This window comes from Diceros bicornis, chromosome 24, assembly GCF_020826845.1.
Source record: "Diceros bicornis minor isolate mBicDic1 chromosome 24, mDicBic1.mat.cur, whole genome shotgun sequence".
Classification (NCBI taxonomy): Eukaryota; Metazoa; Chordata; class Mammalia; order Perissodactyla; family Rhinocerotidae; genus Diceros; species Diceros bicornis.
This window is the reverse complement of record NC_080763.1, coordinates 23,578,388-23,598,039: the sequence shown is the minus strand read 5'-3', so window position 1 is coordinate 23,598,039 and position 19,652 is coordinate 23,578,388. Positions and strand designations below refer to the sequence as shown.

Below are 19,652 nucleotides of genomic sequence, written 5' to 3'. Positions count from 1 at the left end.
CCCTCTCCCCTCCCCGCTCAGGTCCTCGCCTAGGAGGCGGCCGGGGCACCCATCAGGAAGGAACAGCCTACGTGACAGGTTCAAGCTTGAGTTCCCCGAGACAGACCACGTCCGCAGGGAAAGCAAAGAGCAAAGCGAGTTTTGCGCAACTCCCCTTTACCCCAGGAGCGCAACCAGACCGGGAAACCTACAAATCTCTCTTTATACCAAAAGTTCAGCAAGAGTCAGGGAGCCTAGTCAAGTGGGAAGAAGTCGGGAATCCCTCTCGGATTCCCCAGAGCACTAGGCGGCCCCGGGCATCGGTGCCCGCGCGCAGGGGATGCGGACCGGCACCGGGGAGGCTCTGCTTGGAGGATTACCTCGGAAGGACGGAGGGGCTTTTCTTGCGGGGTCCCCTGGGAGGCGGCAAATGAATTTGACGGGCAGTGCAGGGGGTGGGGGTTAACCGGCGGTTTCCATGGCGCCCGGGGCGTGTAAGAGGAATGCGCCCGCAAGTTGTGGCGGAACAACGGTGCTGTCGGGCCAGCCCGGCTCAAGAAGGCGGGAGGGAGTGGAGGGGGGTAGGGGGGTGGGGACGCCGGGCTGGACGGGGGCGGGGAGGTCACGTGCGCCCGAGGGGGCGAGGCCCCTAGCCGGCCCGGGAGCGAACGGAATCCGGGAAAGTGGCTGCGCAAGGAGCGAAGTTTTTCCAGGGCAGAGAGGCTGAACAAGGCGAGAACGCCCTGGGAAGACTCAAGGCGCCGGCGGCCGGGACCGGGCTGAGGAGTCTGCGGTGGCTTGGGGGACAGCGGTCGGCGACTGAGGACGTCAAGGAAAAGTGGGTGTAGGATCTCGGGGGTGAGCGTAGGGAGCCCCACGCGCGGCTTTTACGCAGGCTCGGGTCTCCGTTTATTCTGGGGCTGTCCGGGGCCAATGCGTCGTCAGCTCTAGGGGACCAGCTGAGGCCACTGTCCCTTAAGACCGCGGGAGTCCCCAGCACCTGTGGGCATGGTGAATGAAGATCGCAACCAACAGGAGTGCGATGGCACCCCTGCGCAGGAGTCCGCAGTCCGGGCGGACCCCAGCGTCTCTGCGGACCCCAGCAGTTCGGCCCACCCCGGCGGCTTGGCCCACCCCAGTAGCTCCGGCCCCGAGGACCTTAGCGTGATCAAGGTGAGCAGGCGCCGGTGGGCGGTGATCCTGGTGTTTAGCTGCTACTCCATGTGCAACGCTTTCCAGTGGATCCAGTACGGCTCCATCAATAACATCTTCAGGAACTTCTACGGGGTTAGCGCCTTCGCCATCGACTGGCTGTCCATGTGCTACATGCTAACCTACATCCCTCTCGTCCTGCCTGTGGCCTGGCTGCTGGAGAAATTCGGCCTGCGCACCATCGCGCTCACCGGCTCTGCTCTCAACTGCCTGGGGGCCTGGGTGAAGTTGGGCAGCCTGAAGCCACATCTCTTCCCAGTGACCGTGCTGGGCCAGGTCATCTGTTCTGTAGCCCAGGTCTTCATCCTGGGCATGCCCTCCCGCATCGCTTCCGTCTGGTTTGGGGCTAATGAGGTTTCAACAGCCTGCTGCATAGCTGTCCTTGGCAATCAGGTGAGTAGAGGAGTTGTGGATGTTCAGAGGAATGAGCGTCATGTCACTGTGAGACTGAGTGGGGTAGATTGTACCTAACTGTGGGGGACCCTGCAATTTTCTGACTTGAGTCAGACTTTCAACAGTGTTTGTGACTCTGGGTGACTGTGGCTGGGTGTGACTGACGGTGTGAGTGATGGTGACTGGGTGACTGTGTATGAGAGGTGCCGGGAAACAAAAGGAGGGTACCTCTTCTTTCACAGACATTTTCTCCTCCCCCAGCAGAAAGCATGCTTCTGGAACGTATGCTGTTTTCGTGGTCTCATTACTGAGCCTGTCAGTCCACCAGCTTAGACCTGTGACTTGAGGAAAGCTGTTCTTCCCCTGGAAGCAGCCCTTGGGTGTCAGACTATTGTGGTGTCATCAGAAATTGGGAGGTGTTTTTAGCCTGACCAACCAGCTTTCCTAGAGTGCAGTATCTCCTGTACTACACAGAATCGCAGAGCAGTGTCCTGGCCGTGGTTGGCACTGTTCTTACCTTCGTTCATACACAGCTGAAGCCAGGACAGTGGGAACAATGCTTCTTGCCAAACTCCTTCCCTGGGGTTTAGAGCCAAGTCCAGCATGATGGAGTAGAAATCTTGCTCTGAATTTCCAAGGCCTAGAAATCTTGGAAACTCCTGGAAATCTCGTATCTTAATCCTTTGTCTTTCCTTCTTTATAGGAGAATCTCAAATTCTTGGCATCTCGATGTGGTTATGATCCAGAAAGTTGGGTGTATTATGAATCTAATTGCCTTTTCCAATTCTTTGAAGCGAATAGTTGGGGACTCCTTTATCTGGACCGCTGCCTCCAGTCTCACTTCTTCCCAAGGACGTGCAGTCGTGGCTACGCGTTTAAGGAATGACCAGTGACCCTTAGTTCTTATAGGCCTCTTTTCTCTTACCTGTTCGTTGCATTTAGAAAATTTAACCTTTCATCTAGAAATTTCTCATTTGGATCAGAAATTTCCAAATCTTCTCTCAAGGCATATTTCTGTTTTGTTCATCCACAGGACCAGGGAGGTAAGCTGAGCTAGATTTCCCTATGCCAGTAAGTCCTGCCACTGGGGTGATCGTGGAAGCAATCAGTGAAAGCACAGAGACGGTTTCTCTAGCACGCAAACAGGCGCCATAAAGTCCTTTCCTCAGTTTTCTTGCACTGCAGGTTTGAATGTTCTGAAGATTGAATTGAGTTGAGGTCTGGGGATGAAACAAGATGGATCTTTTGTTCAGGGCAATTGAAAAGTAGGTATCGAGGGTGACATTTACCAACCCCCTACCCTCTAAGGTGATGTGACTGTGGATTTTAACATCCCCTTTGCAGCCCTGCTGATGTGTTTGACATTTTTGGATTTTTCCTTTATAGGAGGGTAAACCTGGGAGGTGAAGGGCGGGACTTGCAGGCTTCCAGAGGGTTAAAGCTCCTGTGAGCAGCAGAACAAGATTCAGACAAGGTCACTGCAATCCCAAACCCACTGTGTGGGGAGGGCAGGAGAGCTAACCGGGAGAAGTCCTCAGTGGTCTGGCGAGATCAGAGAATGCAACACTTTTTGTTAACCATCAAGTGTAAACTAATAGGTTTTCTGAGCCCTCCTCACACACCTGTGAGGGAACTTAACACCAGATACATCTTTAAAATTTTAAAAGAATAGTTATTCTCCACCCCCAACCCCCACCAAAGTCAGAAAATGCTAAGAATTTTACATTTGAAAACACTCTGATGGCATATGTTTGTATCACGAGCCATCTATTTAAGTTTGATCTTTTAGGCTTAACCAACTGTGCTAAGTTAAAAAAAAAAAATCATTACGAAAAACGGAATTGTTTATGCTTCCTCATGTAGAGATGACCAGGTTTGCTTCTCGGCGTGTGTTCTAACCTTCCTTTCTGAGTAAAGCATGGCTGAGTGGAGGACAAATATTAACAGAGCACCTTGAGCTTTGCTGCTTAGAAAAAAGGCTCCACCAAGATTTCAGATGTCATTCTGCAGAATAATTCTTCGTGGCCTGCAAACGTCACACTGATCAGCAAAACCCCGTACCCTGCCAACTCTGACCTCTCTCCTAGTGCTTATATGCTCCACACCTGCGCCAGCCCCTGCTCGCAGTAAATCCCACATTCCCTCATTCATTCCACAAGCATTTTCCTGGCACCTACCTTGTGCCAGATGCTATGCTAGGGCTGCAAAGATAATCCCTGCCTTCGCAGAGTTCCTGTACCAGGGTTTTAAATTCTACCAGGCACCAAAATTCAGAAAAAACAAAAAACACATGAAAAACAGATCAGAGTATAGAGGATTTACTTTCAGTTTCCACAAGGTTTTTAGTATCTGCTTTGCCTAATTGCTATGGGAAAATTGAAGGGGAAGGAAGCTCATATCTATCAAACACTTATTATGTGCAAGGCACCTTTTCATCCATTGTTGAATGTTTCAGCTCTGTGAGGTAGGTGGAATTGTCCCCATTGTTAGAGATGGGGAAACTGAGCCCCAGATAAATGGAGCTACCTTATCCAGGGTCCTACAGCTGCTGAGTGGTAGAAGGGAGATCTGAACCCAACTCCACCTCCAACACCCATGTCAATAGCCAGTATTGAGTTTTCACATGGATAAATCATATATTTTTTTTTAAAAAAAAGGCAGGATTCTGAGGTTGGAATTTTGCCCCTTGCGTCTTGAGGGTTGTTGGTGGTGATAAAGCGTCCAGCAGTTTTCTCCAGAATTTGAGGGCCTGGCACCTGTCTTCTGTTTTGGAGTTGCCAGCATCAGCATTGCCTCCCCACCCGCTGTGCTGTAAACTGCTCAAGGGCCCCTTCTGCCTCTCTGAGCCTAGGCGGAGCGCACAGGAAGGTGGGCTCCAGTCTCTGAGAAGGAGAACCAGTGAGGCCTGAGCTGGGGTGAGGGAGGGAAGGCTAGTCTTAGACTGCAGCCCCAGCTCTTCCCTTTCCCTTCCCGTGGTACACTCGGACCAGTTGCACGGTGGGTAACAGCTTGACAGTTTTTAGCAGCACTTGCTCCATTGTTTCAAGGGAAAATGATCTGTGTGGAGTTTTGAGTGATGTGGACACATTGTTATTGCGCAAGGGCTGGAAGCAAGCTTTGTGTGGGAGTCTGGTGATCGCTTGGTGATCAGGACGAGAGATGTGGGAGCTGGAAGAGATCTTCAAGTCTGCTCCGGTCCCAGTGAAGAGCCTACAGCACCGACACTTCCTCAAGGACGCTTGGGCCGCTCATAGCCCAGCACCTCTGAGAAACACAGTAGGACAGAATCAGTCTGCTTTTCGAGGTAAAGAAAATACAGTAACTTTACAGAACAAGTTCTGTAGAAGCCATGGCTGGCTGGGCTGTCGAAAATAGTGCTGTCCAGTAAAAATATAATGCAAGCAACTAATGCAGGCCATACACATAACTAAATTTTGTAGTAGCCACATTAAAAATAGGTATAATATAAATTAAAAAAAGTAAAAACAACAGGTGAAATTACTTTTAGTACTATATTTTCTTTAACCCAAAATATCCAAAATATTATTTCAATGTGTAATCAATATAATAAAATTACTAAGAAGCTATTTTACATTCTTTTCAGCATGTATCTTACACTTATAGACTAGCGACATTTCCCAGCAATGATGGGATGTGTTCATAGCATCAGGTTCTAGCAGGTCTAGAGCAATGATGCTATCTGTAGAGAAGGAAAAAGTTTTCATGGACCCTTTTAGGGTCCCTGACTGGGTCTAAAAATTAGACTGACAAAGTCAGATTGACAGGAGAAAATCATCCAGATTTATTTAATATGTGATGTGACATGGGAGCCTTACTATTTCTTCATAAGGAAATGAAGCAACAGGTCGACCCATGTGCTTTTGTGCTGGGTTTGATGAGGAGTGGACAGTCGTGGAGGAATATGAATGGTGAAGGAGTATGAGGTGGTTTTAACTGGGGGAAACTGTACAAGGCCAGTTTGTTAGGATTCTCCTTAGGGGAGTCCCTTTGTCTCCAGAGATGAGGATGCTCCCTTCCAGAGATGAGGATGCTCCCTTCCTTCGAGTACAGGGAGGGCACCTCTCACAGGAGGGTTTTAAGGGCTGTTTCAGGGAAGAAGGGTGGGGACGGGTAGGAGGTGAGAGTGATCTGCCTCTGCCATTTTCTCAAACTCCTTCAGCTTAAAATACTCAAGATGCCAAGGTCCCGTATTCTGGGGTAGCGTGTCCTGAGCTATATTATATTTCCATAAGTTGGAAATCAGAGTCTAGCAGGTAAAGATGGGCTCTAGGAAGCCGAGGCCAGCCTCGAGGAGCTTGTGTTTGCTGGACCCGCTGATCCTATGGCATCACCCAGAGGCTGACTCAGGAGTCAGGGTCATAGGTGATGGTCAGCCTAGTCTTGTTCCAGAATCATGGTCACTTGGGTCTGTTCAAGTCCGGGCTTTCCTTCTGGATTTTCTAACGTCAGAGGCCTTTCAAGGTCAGAGAGAAGTTTAGGGAGGTGAAGGCAAACTCTTGTTCTCTTCCTTTGGTTGTTAGTGTTACACAAGGCACACAAAGGGCCTGCCCACATGGCCACCCACTTTCTGGCCCCCCGTTATGCATTAGAAGAGAGGAACAGACAGGGCCTGGAGAGCAGAACAGAGCTAGTGGGGACCGAAATGAGATAGCCCCACCCTCAAATGGTCATGGGGGCCAGCCAGGTCATATACATGTGACATTCTCTCTTGATTTCTTTCCTTGGGGCAGTGGAGATTAATTGTTTTTAAGTGTGGTCCATGAACTCCAGCACTAGAAGCACCTGGATTGTTTGTTAAAAATGCAGATTCCTGGACACCAGGGCAGACCCTAGGAATTAGCCTCCCTGGGGTAGGGCTCAGGAATCTGTGTTTTTGATTGTGTGCCTGGGATTCTGATGCCCACTGAAGTGTGAGAACTCCTGGTTGGGAGCCTTGGAACCACAATTCCGCTCTGCTGGTGGCTGTTTGGGGCCTCCAGCAGGACACCTGCCCTCTTTGGGCATCAGCTTCATTATCTGTAACAAGGAAGCCTGCCTCACAGGGTCGCCCCCAAAGTGAAATGAGGGAGTGTGTGTGTGAAAGTTCCTGAATCCAGATAAGCCCTCCGTAAATATACTGAAACCACATCTATCTTTCCCCTCCCCACCAAGCTCAGGTTCTGCAGCAGTGTTTCTGGTATCTCTAGATTGCAGCTCCTTTCTTTCATCTTAGCTGCCCTCCCTGGAATTTTTGCAGACAGATGCTCCTCCCTGATGTGTCAGCCATTGGGAACTTAAGCAGACCCACCTATCTGCTGCGTTTGCTGATAAGTTAGGTTGGAACCAGCGTCACCCCCCTTCTAAACAGAAATCAGCCCTCACAAGACCTTGCTCATAGTACACAGGCAGGAAGAGGCCATGCCCGACACACAGTAGGGATTGAGAACATTTAGATGGAAAGATGCATGACTGATGTTCTGGTTTTACACTTTACCTTTGGGGTGTTATCTTCTCATTTCAGAAGGAAGGTTCCAGAGCATTTTCTGTGATTGCTGTTTAATAACATGTCAGCCATGGCCTCAGTAGGATGGGGGTGTAGTGGGGGAAGAATGTGCCTACAATGGCTCCTCTCTTCAATGTAGGAAAGTGGCGGTGGTGGTACAGCACAGAATAGATTTAATCCCCGCCACCAGGAGACAGGGCCCGGGCGTGACAAGTTCTCACCTAAGGGCCTGGAGGTCCTGGCATTACCACATTTTCTCCCAGGCCCCTTACAGTTAGCAAGTGGCCGTGCTCAATGGTAACGAATGGGGACTGGTGGGGTCAGACAGTCCTTGTGAAGATGTTGCATTTTCTCTCTCTAGAGTTCTTCTGACTCTCCTTAGGGAAGAGGGTGCCCCATTATCTGCCCCAGCAATGGCTAGCCCTGTATTCTCATGCTACTCCACAGAAATCCATGACCTTTCCTAGGGTGTCCCCGCCCTGGGCTAGATCTCTGTCCCTTGCAGATAACCCACACAGGCCCTGGGCCATCCAGTCTTTGTCTCGCGTTGAATTCTACTTGTCCTGGATTGCATCCTCCAGCCAGCCTCCCTGTGTCTCCCCCGTTGACAGCAGGTAATGTGACAGACGAGAGCCAGTGAATGAGGGCTCGCATTCCCTTGGCTGTCTGTCCCATGAAGGACAACGTCGGATTAGTGGCCACACCCTCCATTTAAAGGGCTCAGTGCTCTGACCTTTATAGTCAGTTCTTGGGAGCTATGGTTTTTTTGAGACAATGCACACTGCCTTCATTTATTTATTGAACAGATAATTATTGAGTATCTCCGCTGTCCAAGCAACATTCTGAGCTCTGAGGATGCAGCAGTGAATGGGAAAGAAAAGGTCCCTGAGTTCACATTTCAGGGAAGAGATCAGACTGTAAGGCAGTCACTTATGGAGTGACTAATGGTGGAAATGTCAGGCCATGGAGGAGGGGAGCTGACTTCAGAGCAGGATATTGGGAGATGTTCTTGTGTATGTAGGTCCCTTAGTAAGTCCCTAAATTGCAGGGCCAGATCTGATGCTGCTGCTTTCTTGGGGTGGTGTTGGATATGGGTAACTCATAGTTTTCCGGTGCAAGGTTTAGATTTCTTTTCTTTCCAGATTTCTCTCTGGGATCACGAGGCGGGGTTAGTTAACTTGTGAAGTTGGCTTCTTAGGAAAAAGCTACAGGAGGCCCACGCTGTCTGTTTCTGGAGGCACACCCTGAAGTCAGAGGAACTCCGTCTGTCTCATTGCAGCCCTTTAAGCAATAACTCTTCCAGGACCTGCCCATGAGTAACCTCTGGGTCTGAGTTTCAACTGTGAAAATGGGAATGGGAGGGGTGTCACCAAGAGAGCCCAACCAGACTGAAAAGAAAACTTGGGAGGATTAGAAACATTTATTGTCACGTGAAGAACTTTTAGGAATGACAGCGTGTGACACTGCAGACAAAGGAGACAATTCCGCTTTGGGCTGTTGTACACCATCTGTCAAAAGGCAGGGAGTGGTGCAGTTGAGCACAGTAACAGCACACAGGACGGTAAAGTCCATCTGTTGGCTGCTGCGTGCCGGCGTCTGGGACAGAATTGGTGGGAAATTCCAAAGCATTCCAGTGGAGATTTACACTTGCCTACTTCAAATGTGAAACCTTGGAGAAAGGGAGCTCTGCATTCTGCCACCTTGGCCGGCCTGCTGGTTCAAGAGATTCCCCCTCGCTTTTTCTCTTTCCCAGCTGAGTCATTGGGGAAGTTCTATGAGCCTGTGGTCATGGGCCGTCAGCACTGTCAGACAGAGGGAACTTTGAGTGGTGTAGCCGGCAGTGACGCGGGCTCTTGGTGAACGGGGAGGCAGAGGAGGCTTCACGTCTGCTCTCATGTAGACCTAGACTGACCCTTTGCAGATGTCACCACGGGGAAATTTCAAGAGGAACACCAACCCTTAAAAGGAGGAGTGTGTGTACCAGGAGCCTCCTGAGTTGATGACTGAAAGCCGGCAGAAGTATGAGGCTCAGCTGAAAAAATAAAGTCTTTTGTCAGCATCCTTTTTTTTTTTTTAGTCAAAAAAATTTCCCTGTAGAACTCAGACTCCTCCCCTAAATTTAGCATCTTCTCTATTTACAGCCTAGGGTTCCCCTGCTCTTCAGCTACCTTGCATCCACAAAGATGAGGAGGAAACCCAGCACCAAGGCTGTAGGTCAAGATCAAGGTATATTGGAGAGTTTATAAGCCTGGTGATGTGAGCTCTTTGTCTTACACCTGTTGTCTCCTCCCCCTCCTTTTAGTATGGTGCTTAGTATCAGTAGGTGTTCAATCAATATTGAGTGCAGATTTGAGAGTGGGAAGCTGATCAGCCTACATTCCAATGGCCTCCATGTCTGATCTTGGGGATCCTCAAATTTGAAGTCTTCTCTGTGTCATTCCACCTTGCATCTGCTTTCTTTTGGTGGTAAACTCTTGGAAGACAGCAAACTGCTACTGTACCCAACTTGTTTGCTATAGAAGAGACTGGAAATACTAGAGTTAGGTTTGAGCTGCACAATTCTCAAAGTCCTTTCTTAATTCAGGAGATACTTCCCGAGCGCCATCTCTGTGCTGGGTGCGGTGTGGGGAGGGGTCACACAGGAAATGTTAGTCAACGTCCCCATCCTCAAGGTGCTAACAGTCTAGTTGGGGAGACAACGCTCTACATGGAAAAAACCCGAAACTCAGCATTACATAAGAACAAGAAATCCCGTAGGGTGTAACCACGTGGTAAACAAAACAGACTGTGGCTGGAGACACCTCTCACATTGCTCCCTCCAAGAGCCAGACGGACCGGGAGGTGCTTGAATTACAGAGTCGAGCGTATGAGGCTGGAGGAAGCGTCAGGTCTTTGAGGGCGGTCGCTTCTGTGGCCTTCCCCCTGTTTGTCAAAGGATTTGGAGTCAGGTAGCCATGGGTTTGAATCTCAGTTCTGCCTTTAGAAGCTGGGTGACCTTGGGCAAAGTACTGATGTTTTCTCATCTGTGAAAACCAAACCAGAGATAGTGATGCCGACTTAGGGGGTTGTTGTGAGGGATTAAGTGAAATAACATGAGAAAAATCATTTTGCACGCTGCCTAACGTATAGTAGGTGTTCATTATGTGTTAGTGTCCTTCTTTCTAGTTTGGATAGTAGCCGTGACCTGAGCGTTCAGCCTGATGGTTAAGAGTGCAGACTCTAGTACAGATGGCCCGAGCTTGAAGTCCAGCCTTATCACTCGCTATTGTAGGACCTTGGGCAAGCTACTTAAATGCCAGTTTCCTCAAATTATAATGGGGATTAAAAGAGTGCGTGTATATTTATGTATAGTGCTTAGGCTGGAGCCAGCCGCATGGTAAACACAACGTATCAGCTGTTATTACTACTCTTCTCTCCCCTAGGAATCATGATTGCAGGCTACCCTAATTTCGGTAGCTGCTGCTTCCTACATTCCCTAACCTCTTTTCCCCCAAAGGTTGAGGAAATCCAAGAGTGTGGAGCTAGTATAAGCCACAGCATACTCACGGATTTGAGAACAAACCCTGTGAGTGGGGAGGGAGCTCTAAGGAAGTCTGGAGTTGACCAGCAGTGACCATGCTTCCTAAGTTCTTAGAGACCTAAGCTTAGCCTTTTAAATCCATAAACCTCTTTCATGAGTGATCCCCAAATCAACAGGATTGTTTTTGTTCCTGAAGGTCTGCTACCTCCTTAATCCTGAGTTGGCCTTTTCAAAAGAAGCCAAGGGCTTGGATTTGGGGATTTCAAAATACAGTCATATGAGCAGGTTTTGCATGCACGTTATTGCTTACCATGGCATTTTCCTGGGAGCTGCCTGGCTTTCCTAGATGGCTGAGGGCTTGACCTCTTGGTTAAACTGTTCAGCCTCATTGTGTCAGTGCCCTAGCTGCCACCTCGATGTCCTTGCTGCTTTCTGGAGCATCCATAGACTGAGTCCCAGGGCCCCCCTTGGAGCCTTCTCCACTGGTCCAAAGGTGGCTTTCCTGCAGAGTGCCTTCACTCTAACCTAGTCCCTTACGTTTTGGACCGTGGGGCCCCTGTTTGTGCATTATTCTGCCGAGATTAGTCATTCACTTGCAGGTGTAAACAACGTCTAAGTGCCTCACCAAGGAGAGAGGGAGGTATTTCTAGGACCAGAATTGTGTATTGGAGTGTGCAGATGTGCCTCACTAGCACCATCTTGGTGGTGTTGACATGTCCACACCAGTGCACACCGGGGTCGGGCAATGAGTGTTGAAGACACTTCCGAGTGTTTGCACATAATTCCTCACGTGGACATGGTCCTGGGAGATGAAGCTTTAGTGGTGTCCTCCCTGCTGGTGGCCATACTGTTCACACCTGAGGCACCAGTGTCAAGCCACACAGCCCCAGGAGTGTGTGGGCATGCTTTTGTGTGGAATGGAAATTAGGCATACCACATTACTAGCGTATTTTAGTGCTCATAAATTCTGTATGGACTTAAAAGGCCCTCAATATAGTAACATTTTCTTACATTTATCTGTGTAGCTTAAGTTTTCCTCAGCTGAGTGCTCTGTGAACCTTAACTTCCCATTAATCTTTAGACTGTAAGACTATTGCTAGTGTACACAGAGATGTGTATATACACTCATGTACCTAGTCATCCATCATATAAAAACACCCTTGTGGGTGGTGGCCTCATGCTGGGTGCTTTAAGATTGCTCATAAGCGTTGATGGGCTTAAAGTGTTAAGTTTTTAAGCGGGGTTTAAAGGACCCTCCATCATGTTTTTTAAATAGCAAACTTTCCCTGGGAACCTGGTCTAGTTTTAAATTTCCGACCACGTCTTTCCCGGGTCTGGGCTCACAGCTAATCTGGAAGGGAAGTGACATTTTCTTGACGTGCCAGTTGACTGCAGCGATTCATTCTTCAGCCATTTATTGAGTAGGCCCTGTTCTGTTTACCAGGCACCAGACTAGTGTCAGAAAAATGGCTGAAAACCAAAGGACTAGAGGAGTTTGTGGCGAGGAGATGACGCCTAGCTACAATAACCAAGGAAGACTCAGTGAAGGAACTCACGTTGAGATGGGCTCAGCAAGATTATAGCGGGAGACCTTTCCAGGCAAGCAAACTGCTTGGATCAAGGTGGAGACTAGACGATGAAAAGGTTGGCATCGTGAATCGTCTGGTCTGGCTGGATGGAGTACCAGTGACATGGACGGAAGTAGGTGGAGGTGCACTGGAAAGGTAGTTTGAAAGTAGGTGAAGAGAGCCGGGAACAGCAGGCTGAGGGGTTTGGACTTCCGTCCTCCCTCTGAGAGGGCTGAGTCCTCGAAGGTCCTTGAGCGGGGACTTTGTGGGCAGTGCAGCTCTGAGGAACGTGCACCTGAATACGTTGTGCGGGCTGGTGGAGAGAGATCACGGTCGCCTGAAGGCAAGGGGGCGGATTCAAAGTGGGCTTCTAAGGAGGGCTTGGGAGGGTCTGGGACAGAGTGGACGTGAGAGGGCAGAGTCAAGGGTGACTGAGAGAACTGAGGAAGAGCAGAGGGAAGGAGAAGGAGCTGGGGAAGGAGGAGGAGGAGAACCGGGGGCGGCTGGTTGCATGACTGCCATACATAAACCAAGCCTGTCTGGTGAGTCCCAGTAGCCCCTCCTCTCCTGCCGGTCGCCATCGCTGTGTGCGAGTGCGCAGGGTGCAGAGCCAGGCTTGCAGATGGGGAGTGAGAGCCTCGGAGCTGTAGAGCATTCTGCTGAATGGTCCATTCCCATGAGCTCATTTAGTTCTCAGAACAACCCCGTGAGCTAGATACTGTAAGGAGGTGACATTATCTTTTTTTGGTGGAGTTGGAAACAGGCACACAGAGATAAATTAACTTGCCAAGGTCAGACAGCTAGTAACTAGTAGAGCTGAGATTTGAACTCAGGTCTCTCTGACCCCAGAGCCTGAGCCCTTAACCCCTGTATTCGGGTGATGATGTCTCTAAGGAACGTTGAATTGGAAAGAAGGAAAGCTGAGGGGTTCATTTTAAAGTGAACAACATGCGTGTGAGCTCCTTAAGGAGCAAGGTGAGCCCCCAGTGAGGTCACAAGGAGACCAAGTTTGGACTCAGCCTTCAAGCCCAAGGGCTCTGCTGTAGAGAAAGCTGCCACCCAATAAGGGGACAATATTTAACTCTCACTGTCAGGGAGCCAGCTCCTGGGGTCCCTGAAATCCTAGAGAACAGTGGTTCTGTGGGTCTCAGAGCTGATATAACACGTGTTGGGTGATTGGTTAGGGGTGGGCGTCTTATCCCAGAGGCAGCCCGATGGTTTCCTGGTTTTATTCTTGCTCTGCCAAATGCATGAGCCAGAATGATGAGCGATGCATTACACAAAGCATGGCTTCTCCCTGTCACCCCCAGCCCTCAGGCTGCACAGGTGTGTTTTTAATTGTGACATTTGCTCTGGCAGTGCCCGTGACTGCTAGATTGCATCAGTGTTTAGATATCACCCTGGAGTTTGTGGAAAGAGCAGAAATAACATAGAAAATGAAAATTGAGTGTCCCAGGCTGCCTCCATCCTTTCATTCACCACGTTTTTGTTCAACGCCTTCCTTTGGGGTGAAGTGAACTGTAGTGACTGGGCGCATAGGCGTTGGATGCAGAACTGCTGTGTGTTCAGACTCCCGCTCTGCCTCCTGTAGTTTGTCACCTTGGGGAGGTCGCTTCACCTTTCAGTTTTACCATCTGTGAAATCGGGACATGACTGGACTCTCTTTCTGGGGTTGCTGTGAGGATTGAGATACTCTGTGAAAAGCGCCATACATTTTACTGATTCATGTTATTCTTTGCTAGGCTCTAGAGGTAAAATGAGCCCTGCCCTCATGGAGCTTATAGTCTGGGTGGGAGACAGATGTTAATTGAATAATCATACAAGTACAAAACTATCTATGTGAGAGGGTCCTGACCTCAGATGAGGGATCCGAGAAAGCTTCCCTGAGGAAGTGGGCCTTGAGCTCAGGCCTGAAGGTTGTCTGCGTTTATGGGGTGACATGGAGCAGGGAGGGCATTCGAGTCTGGGCAGAGGAGCTGGTGCAGAGTCCCTGTGGTCTTCTGGCACGAGGGCACTTTGGACATTTGAAAGATAGAAAGGAGGCCAGTGTGGCAGAGTCTCAGGGAGCAAATAGTTGACCAGGGGCAGGTGACCCCATGTGCAGAACTTTGTGAGTGTGTCTAGGATTTTTACCCCTAATTTGAAAGCAAAGGGAGGTCACTGCAGAGATTTAAGCACATAGAACATACTCCGATCACATTTTCCAGATATCCCTGGCTGCAGAGTGGAGAATGGCAGGGAGCAGAGCCCCATGGAAGCCGTTAGGGGGCCAGTGTCTCCCCCACTCCCTGGATGTGTGGTAAGGATTGCCTGCAGATGAAAATGCAGGTACTCAGGACCCGCCCCAGACCTGAGGGATCACAGTGGGGTTGGGGCTGGTGACCTTTGTCGTCAAGCAAGGTTGGGAAATACTGCTACGGGCTATGTAAAAATGAAGAGAGGCTAACTCTACTTTAAAAGCAATTTTTAAAAAGTAAGTTCCTGAAGGCCAGCCCTGGTGGTCTAGTGCTTAAGATTCGGCGCTTTCCCCACTGTGATCTGGGTTCGTTTCCTCGTCAGGGAACCACACCACCCACGTGCAGGTTGTCGTACTGTGGCGGCTGCACGTTGCTGGGATGCTGAAAGCTATGTCACCAGTATTTCAAATACCAGCAGGGTTACCCATAGTGGACAGGTTTCAGTGGAGCTTCCAGACTAAGACAGACTAGGAAGAAGGATCTGGCCACCCACTTCTGAAAAAATTGGCTGTGAGCGGTGGTGCAAGCAGTTAAGTGCGCGCGCTCCACTGCCATGGCCCGGGGTTTGCCGGTTCGGATCCTGGGCACGCACCGATGCACCGCTTGGCAAGCCGTGCTGTGGCGGCGTCCCATATAATGTGGAGGAAGATGGGCACGGATGTTAGCCCAGGGCCAGTCTTCCTCAGCAAAAAGAAGAGGATTGGCATCGGATGTTATCTCAGGGCTGGTCTTCCTCACATACACACACAAAATATTGGCCGTGAAAACCCTATGAGTAGCAGCAGCAGAGCATTGTCTGATAGAGCACCGGAAGGTGAGAGGATGGTGCAAGAAGACGGGGCAGGGTTCTGCTCTGCTGTCCACAGGGTCGCTAGGAGTCAGAATTGACTTGACAGCACTAACAACAACAAATTCCTGACAAGCTAAGACTCTGACTTGGTTTCACTGTGTATTGTGTATTTTCCCTGTGACTTTGTATTTTGTTGAGGAGGATAAAACTAGAACATATGCTGGGAAGTAAGCCAAATGAAAACCAGTTAGTGGTGATGTTTAATTATTTACATTCATGGCCTGGGTCTCTGTTTTGTGTGAGCACAGGAAAGGTGCCCGCACCACCCTCCCAGAGCAGCGTTCTCCCATCTATTGGAAGTAACCTTGTACTGACTTGGGCTGCAGGTCTCTGAGTTTTACCCAAGTGGTGTCCTACTGAGTGCTTGACAGAACTCAGGTGGGTGAATACACGGGCTTCCGTGTGGACTAGTATCACGTCAACATTTCATGGGAAGCAGGAGGTGAGCTTGGGTTCTGGAGTCAGACAGAACTGGTTTAGGGGCTCAGCTCTTCTGCTAGCTGCCTGTGTGACCTTGGGCAGGGTGCTGACCGTCAGTTTTTCTCAGTTTTGTCTTTGTTGTAAGCTTCTTGGGTCAAATCAAAAAGATAAATTATATTAGATACTTGGTGCATAGTAGATGCTCAGGAAATGCTCCTACCCTCACCCAACTCTCCCTTGTACACATTTTTTTCCTTACCACTTCACAGTGGTTTCTACAATGTGGTTTGTGGAAAGAACACGGACCCTGATGGGCAGGACTGTGTGATATTGCCAGCTTTGTGTAGACAAGATTTTCTGCCAGTGTTCACCTGTCCACTGGTCCAGCTGGCCAACAGGACTGAGTACCTACTAAGGGACAGACTTAGGAACCAGGAGCTGGAATACAGCTGTACACTCTCACTGAACACGGCTCTCAAGAAGCAGGAAAAAATATGTCTTGAAAAAACAAAAGCAGTTTCCAGTCTAATCTCTATGTTTTGGTTTTCCACACTGGGCATGAAAGTACCTCCAAGGCCAATTTCCTCCTGGAGAAAGGTCACTGTGAGACAGTGTCGCTCTCTGACCAGGGTTACTGTGGGCCCCTGTGGCTGGCTGCTTCATCCTGCTGGCTGGAGAAGGCTTCAGTGCTGGAGTTGAGGTGGAATGGCACTCACTTAGCCTTACTGTGTAGACAGAGAATGGAGTCCTGCCTCTGAGGGGTCAGGCATGTAGTGTACAACCCACTGGGAGGACTTTTTCTTGAGGCAGAAGATTCCTGGGGATTAGGTTATCCTACGTCAGGGTCCTTTGGGAATGAAAGAATGGGTGATGTCCCATATCTTCCCTGATTCTTGCCAAAGGGACCCTCGGGATTCTATTCAACTTCTAGATCTCCAACTCTGAAGTGCTTAGGCTAAGGCCAGCTATGACCTACAGTGGGCCCATCTTCCCAGCTATAAAGGTTGTGTTTGCCTCTCTGTCTATGGCTGGTTTTTACCCTCAAGATCTTGGAGATCAGCCCTTAAGAAGCCGGACTTGACTCTGACAAATCAGTGTGACTGAGGATCGGATAAAGCTCTGAGGACATGAAGTATCTTCTCTTCTGGAGAAGCACGCTCACTTGGGCCTTTCTCAAGGCTCTTGGTCCCGGAAGGACCAGGCCAGGCCCAGTGGAGGAGGCACTGGCCTGAGAAGCCAGGAGATCTGTTTTCTCACCTCAACTGTGCTAGAACTCCATGTGACCTGAACAAGTCACTTCACCTCTAGATCTTAACCTCATGTAGCCTCTGTTTGTCCCTCAATTAATCGGGTTGTAGTAGAGGATGACAAAGGAACTCTGAAACTATAACATTCTATATTTGCAACCCACAAGTATCCCCATTTGTGTTATTGTTTGTATCTTTGTTTTAAATGCTCCCTGCCCCCACTAGATTATAAAGCTCCTTCAAGGCAGGAACCCTGCCATATACATCTTGGTACCTCCTAAAATATCTAGCAGAATACTTTTCATGTAGTAGATGCTTTAAAGATCTGTTAGATTTATTGATTATATACTGGTGTACATTGGAAGAACTCTATACTGAGCCTGTCGATGATGACTTTTGTGTTGTGAATATTCCAGAGCTGAGAACCACCAGTGACCATCCTGAGTGTGTATAATTGACAGGCTGGAAAACCAATCAACACGGTCAGCAGATTGGCAGCTGATGCATGGTATTATACGTGTCTGCTTTTTTCCCCATAAGCATCTTTGCTGTACACGTCTTTGCCACAAACATTTTCACTGCGTAACTAATTGGCCATAAGACAGTTTTGCTGTAAAAATGCAAATCACAAAAAATAAAAGAGGGACATTAAAAAGGGCAGTAATGAAACATGAAAAATGAATGACATAATTAGAAAGACTTTTTTTGAAATACAAAATATTTGAATACATTTAAAATGTGTGTAGATTCACGGCAATACTGTGCAAATAATTGATTTTATTTTGTGGGTTGTATCTAAGCACTCGTCTTCAAAGTCTTTCATTAATAGTATTACATTTTTTTTTTTTTGCTTGTTGATTCATCTCCTTGTTCAGCATCTATCACACTTCTTTTTCACTAAAATTTCTTCCTTCGTTAAGAGAGGTGTCAGTTTCCAAATGCTAGGATGCATATTTGTAACTGAGCTTTGAATTGCGTTGTGAAAAGCCTTCTACGCTGTTGTTTGTTCTTGGCGTGTTGTCACATGTCCATTGATACATGTTCCAAAGTTCTATGGTAAATGTGGAGCTAAGGTTTATATAAGATAAAAATGGGAGAACTGTGTCAATGGAGAAATGAAACCAAAGTGTCAAGTGGTTGAAACCAAACTGTCAACCAGTTATGTTACCTTCCATAGCAAAATCGCCTTACAATTAGACATGTGGCAAAAATGTTTGCAGTGAAAATGCTCGCGGCAAAGATGCTTATGGAAGAAGAACCTAGAACCCGCATTACACTGTGCCATGAAAGCAGATTTCTTCTCCACCTGCAGGTCCTTTGAAATACAATAAAGGAAAAGTGGGACCTTAAGACAAAAGATTTACTCATCTTCCTTCACTCTTAGGATTTGACGCTTGCCTGAGTTCTCAGGCTATTTTCCAATTTCTGCCTTCGTATTACGTGTGGCAGAAGGGCCTCCGGGTTGTATCACAACTAGTCACTACCGAAGCAAGGCATTTCTGACCTTGGAAACATGCAAGTCAGGTTATCTGTTAGGTCACTGGAGTTTGAACTTCCAGGCAGACATGAGATGTTTTAATTTGTTGGTGTCTGTGCATATGTGTGTGTGTGTGTGTGTTTATAGCCAGTTTGCATGTGCCCATGTCCTGCACAAATTTATACAATTGTGTGTGACTTCATACTACAGTTGTTTGGTAAATTACGAAATTATTTGCGCAATGAACTTAAGCTGTCATGTTTGTAAATGTGGTAACCACTTCAGGCTTCTATGTCTTACTGAATGCAAGTTCTTAGGGGTGTAGGGTGTAGATCTTTTCCCTCAGCTGGTCTCTCAGCTCCAGGGTAACAGATTCAGTGAAATCAAGAATTTAAGTGGCATAACAAACAATCAACATTGTTTTACTTTACCATAGACATGGGAGTATAGGAACCATTGTTCATTAGTTTGCAGCTACAGAAGAGCCAGTCTGCATTGAGAACCTCAACTATAATATTTTTCAATAGGTATTGATAATGAGGGTGGTTGGGGTGTGTGAGTTGAGTTGTCAATCAAAAGAGAGATCTCTCTGGTGTTTTGAGGTGGGGTTTAAGGTGGGGGGGCCCCTGTTTGGGTCTTAAAAAGGACTGGAAGTTGGGGATTATGTTTCTTATTAGGAGTCTCTTTAAATTTGTGCTGTGATCTCTTGGCCATTGGTAACTGTGATTGATTGTCTGTCTTCTATAGCTTGGAATTGGGCTTGGATTCTTGGTCCCTCCTGTTTTGGTACCCAACACTGACGACCAGGAGAAGCTTGCCTACCACATGAGCATCATGTTCTACATAATAGGAGGTGTAGCCACTCTGCTTTTCATCCTTGTCATCATTGGTAAGGTCATTAGTAGACTGATGGGAGGCTGGGAGGCAAGGAGGTTCTGCTGACTTGGGTGGGGACCTTGTGGACACGGCCCTAGAATACCATGGACATTTATAGAAACTGGAGGCCAGGCTTCTGATGGTCTTCAAGTGTTTTAGCCTGAGCAGTTGCCACCAAAACAGGTCAGTAAAGGTTTAATTGTAATTAACCAGTTCCCCAATAGGACCTCACCAGAATTCATGTGCAGACTGCTGATTCCTTGATGAAAGCCCAGTGAGCACTTATGGTATCATAGGCACCGCTGAGCATGCCTGATATCACCTAATCCTTGACAACTCTATGAATGAAGGTACCATTATCACTCTCATT

At 48.3% G+C, this 19,652-nt stretch overlaps 1 protein-coding gene across 1 annotated transcript in view; it reads left to right on the top strand.

The window, feature by feature from the left end:
* Positions 1-642: 642 nt before the first annotated feature.
* LOC131420959 (heme transporter FLVCR2-like) overlaps positions 643-19,652 on the top strand; it is a 46,546-nt gene continuing 27,536 nt past the window's right edge. The window contains 2 exon segments of the mRNA XM_058567417.1: positions 643-1,584; positions 19,154-19,295. Coding sequence (XP_058423400.1) covers positions 988-1,584; positions 19,154-19,295 — 739 coding nt within the window. The 5' untranslated portion in view covers positions 643-987.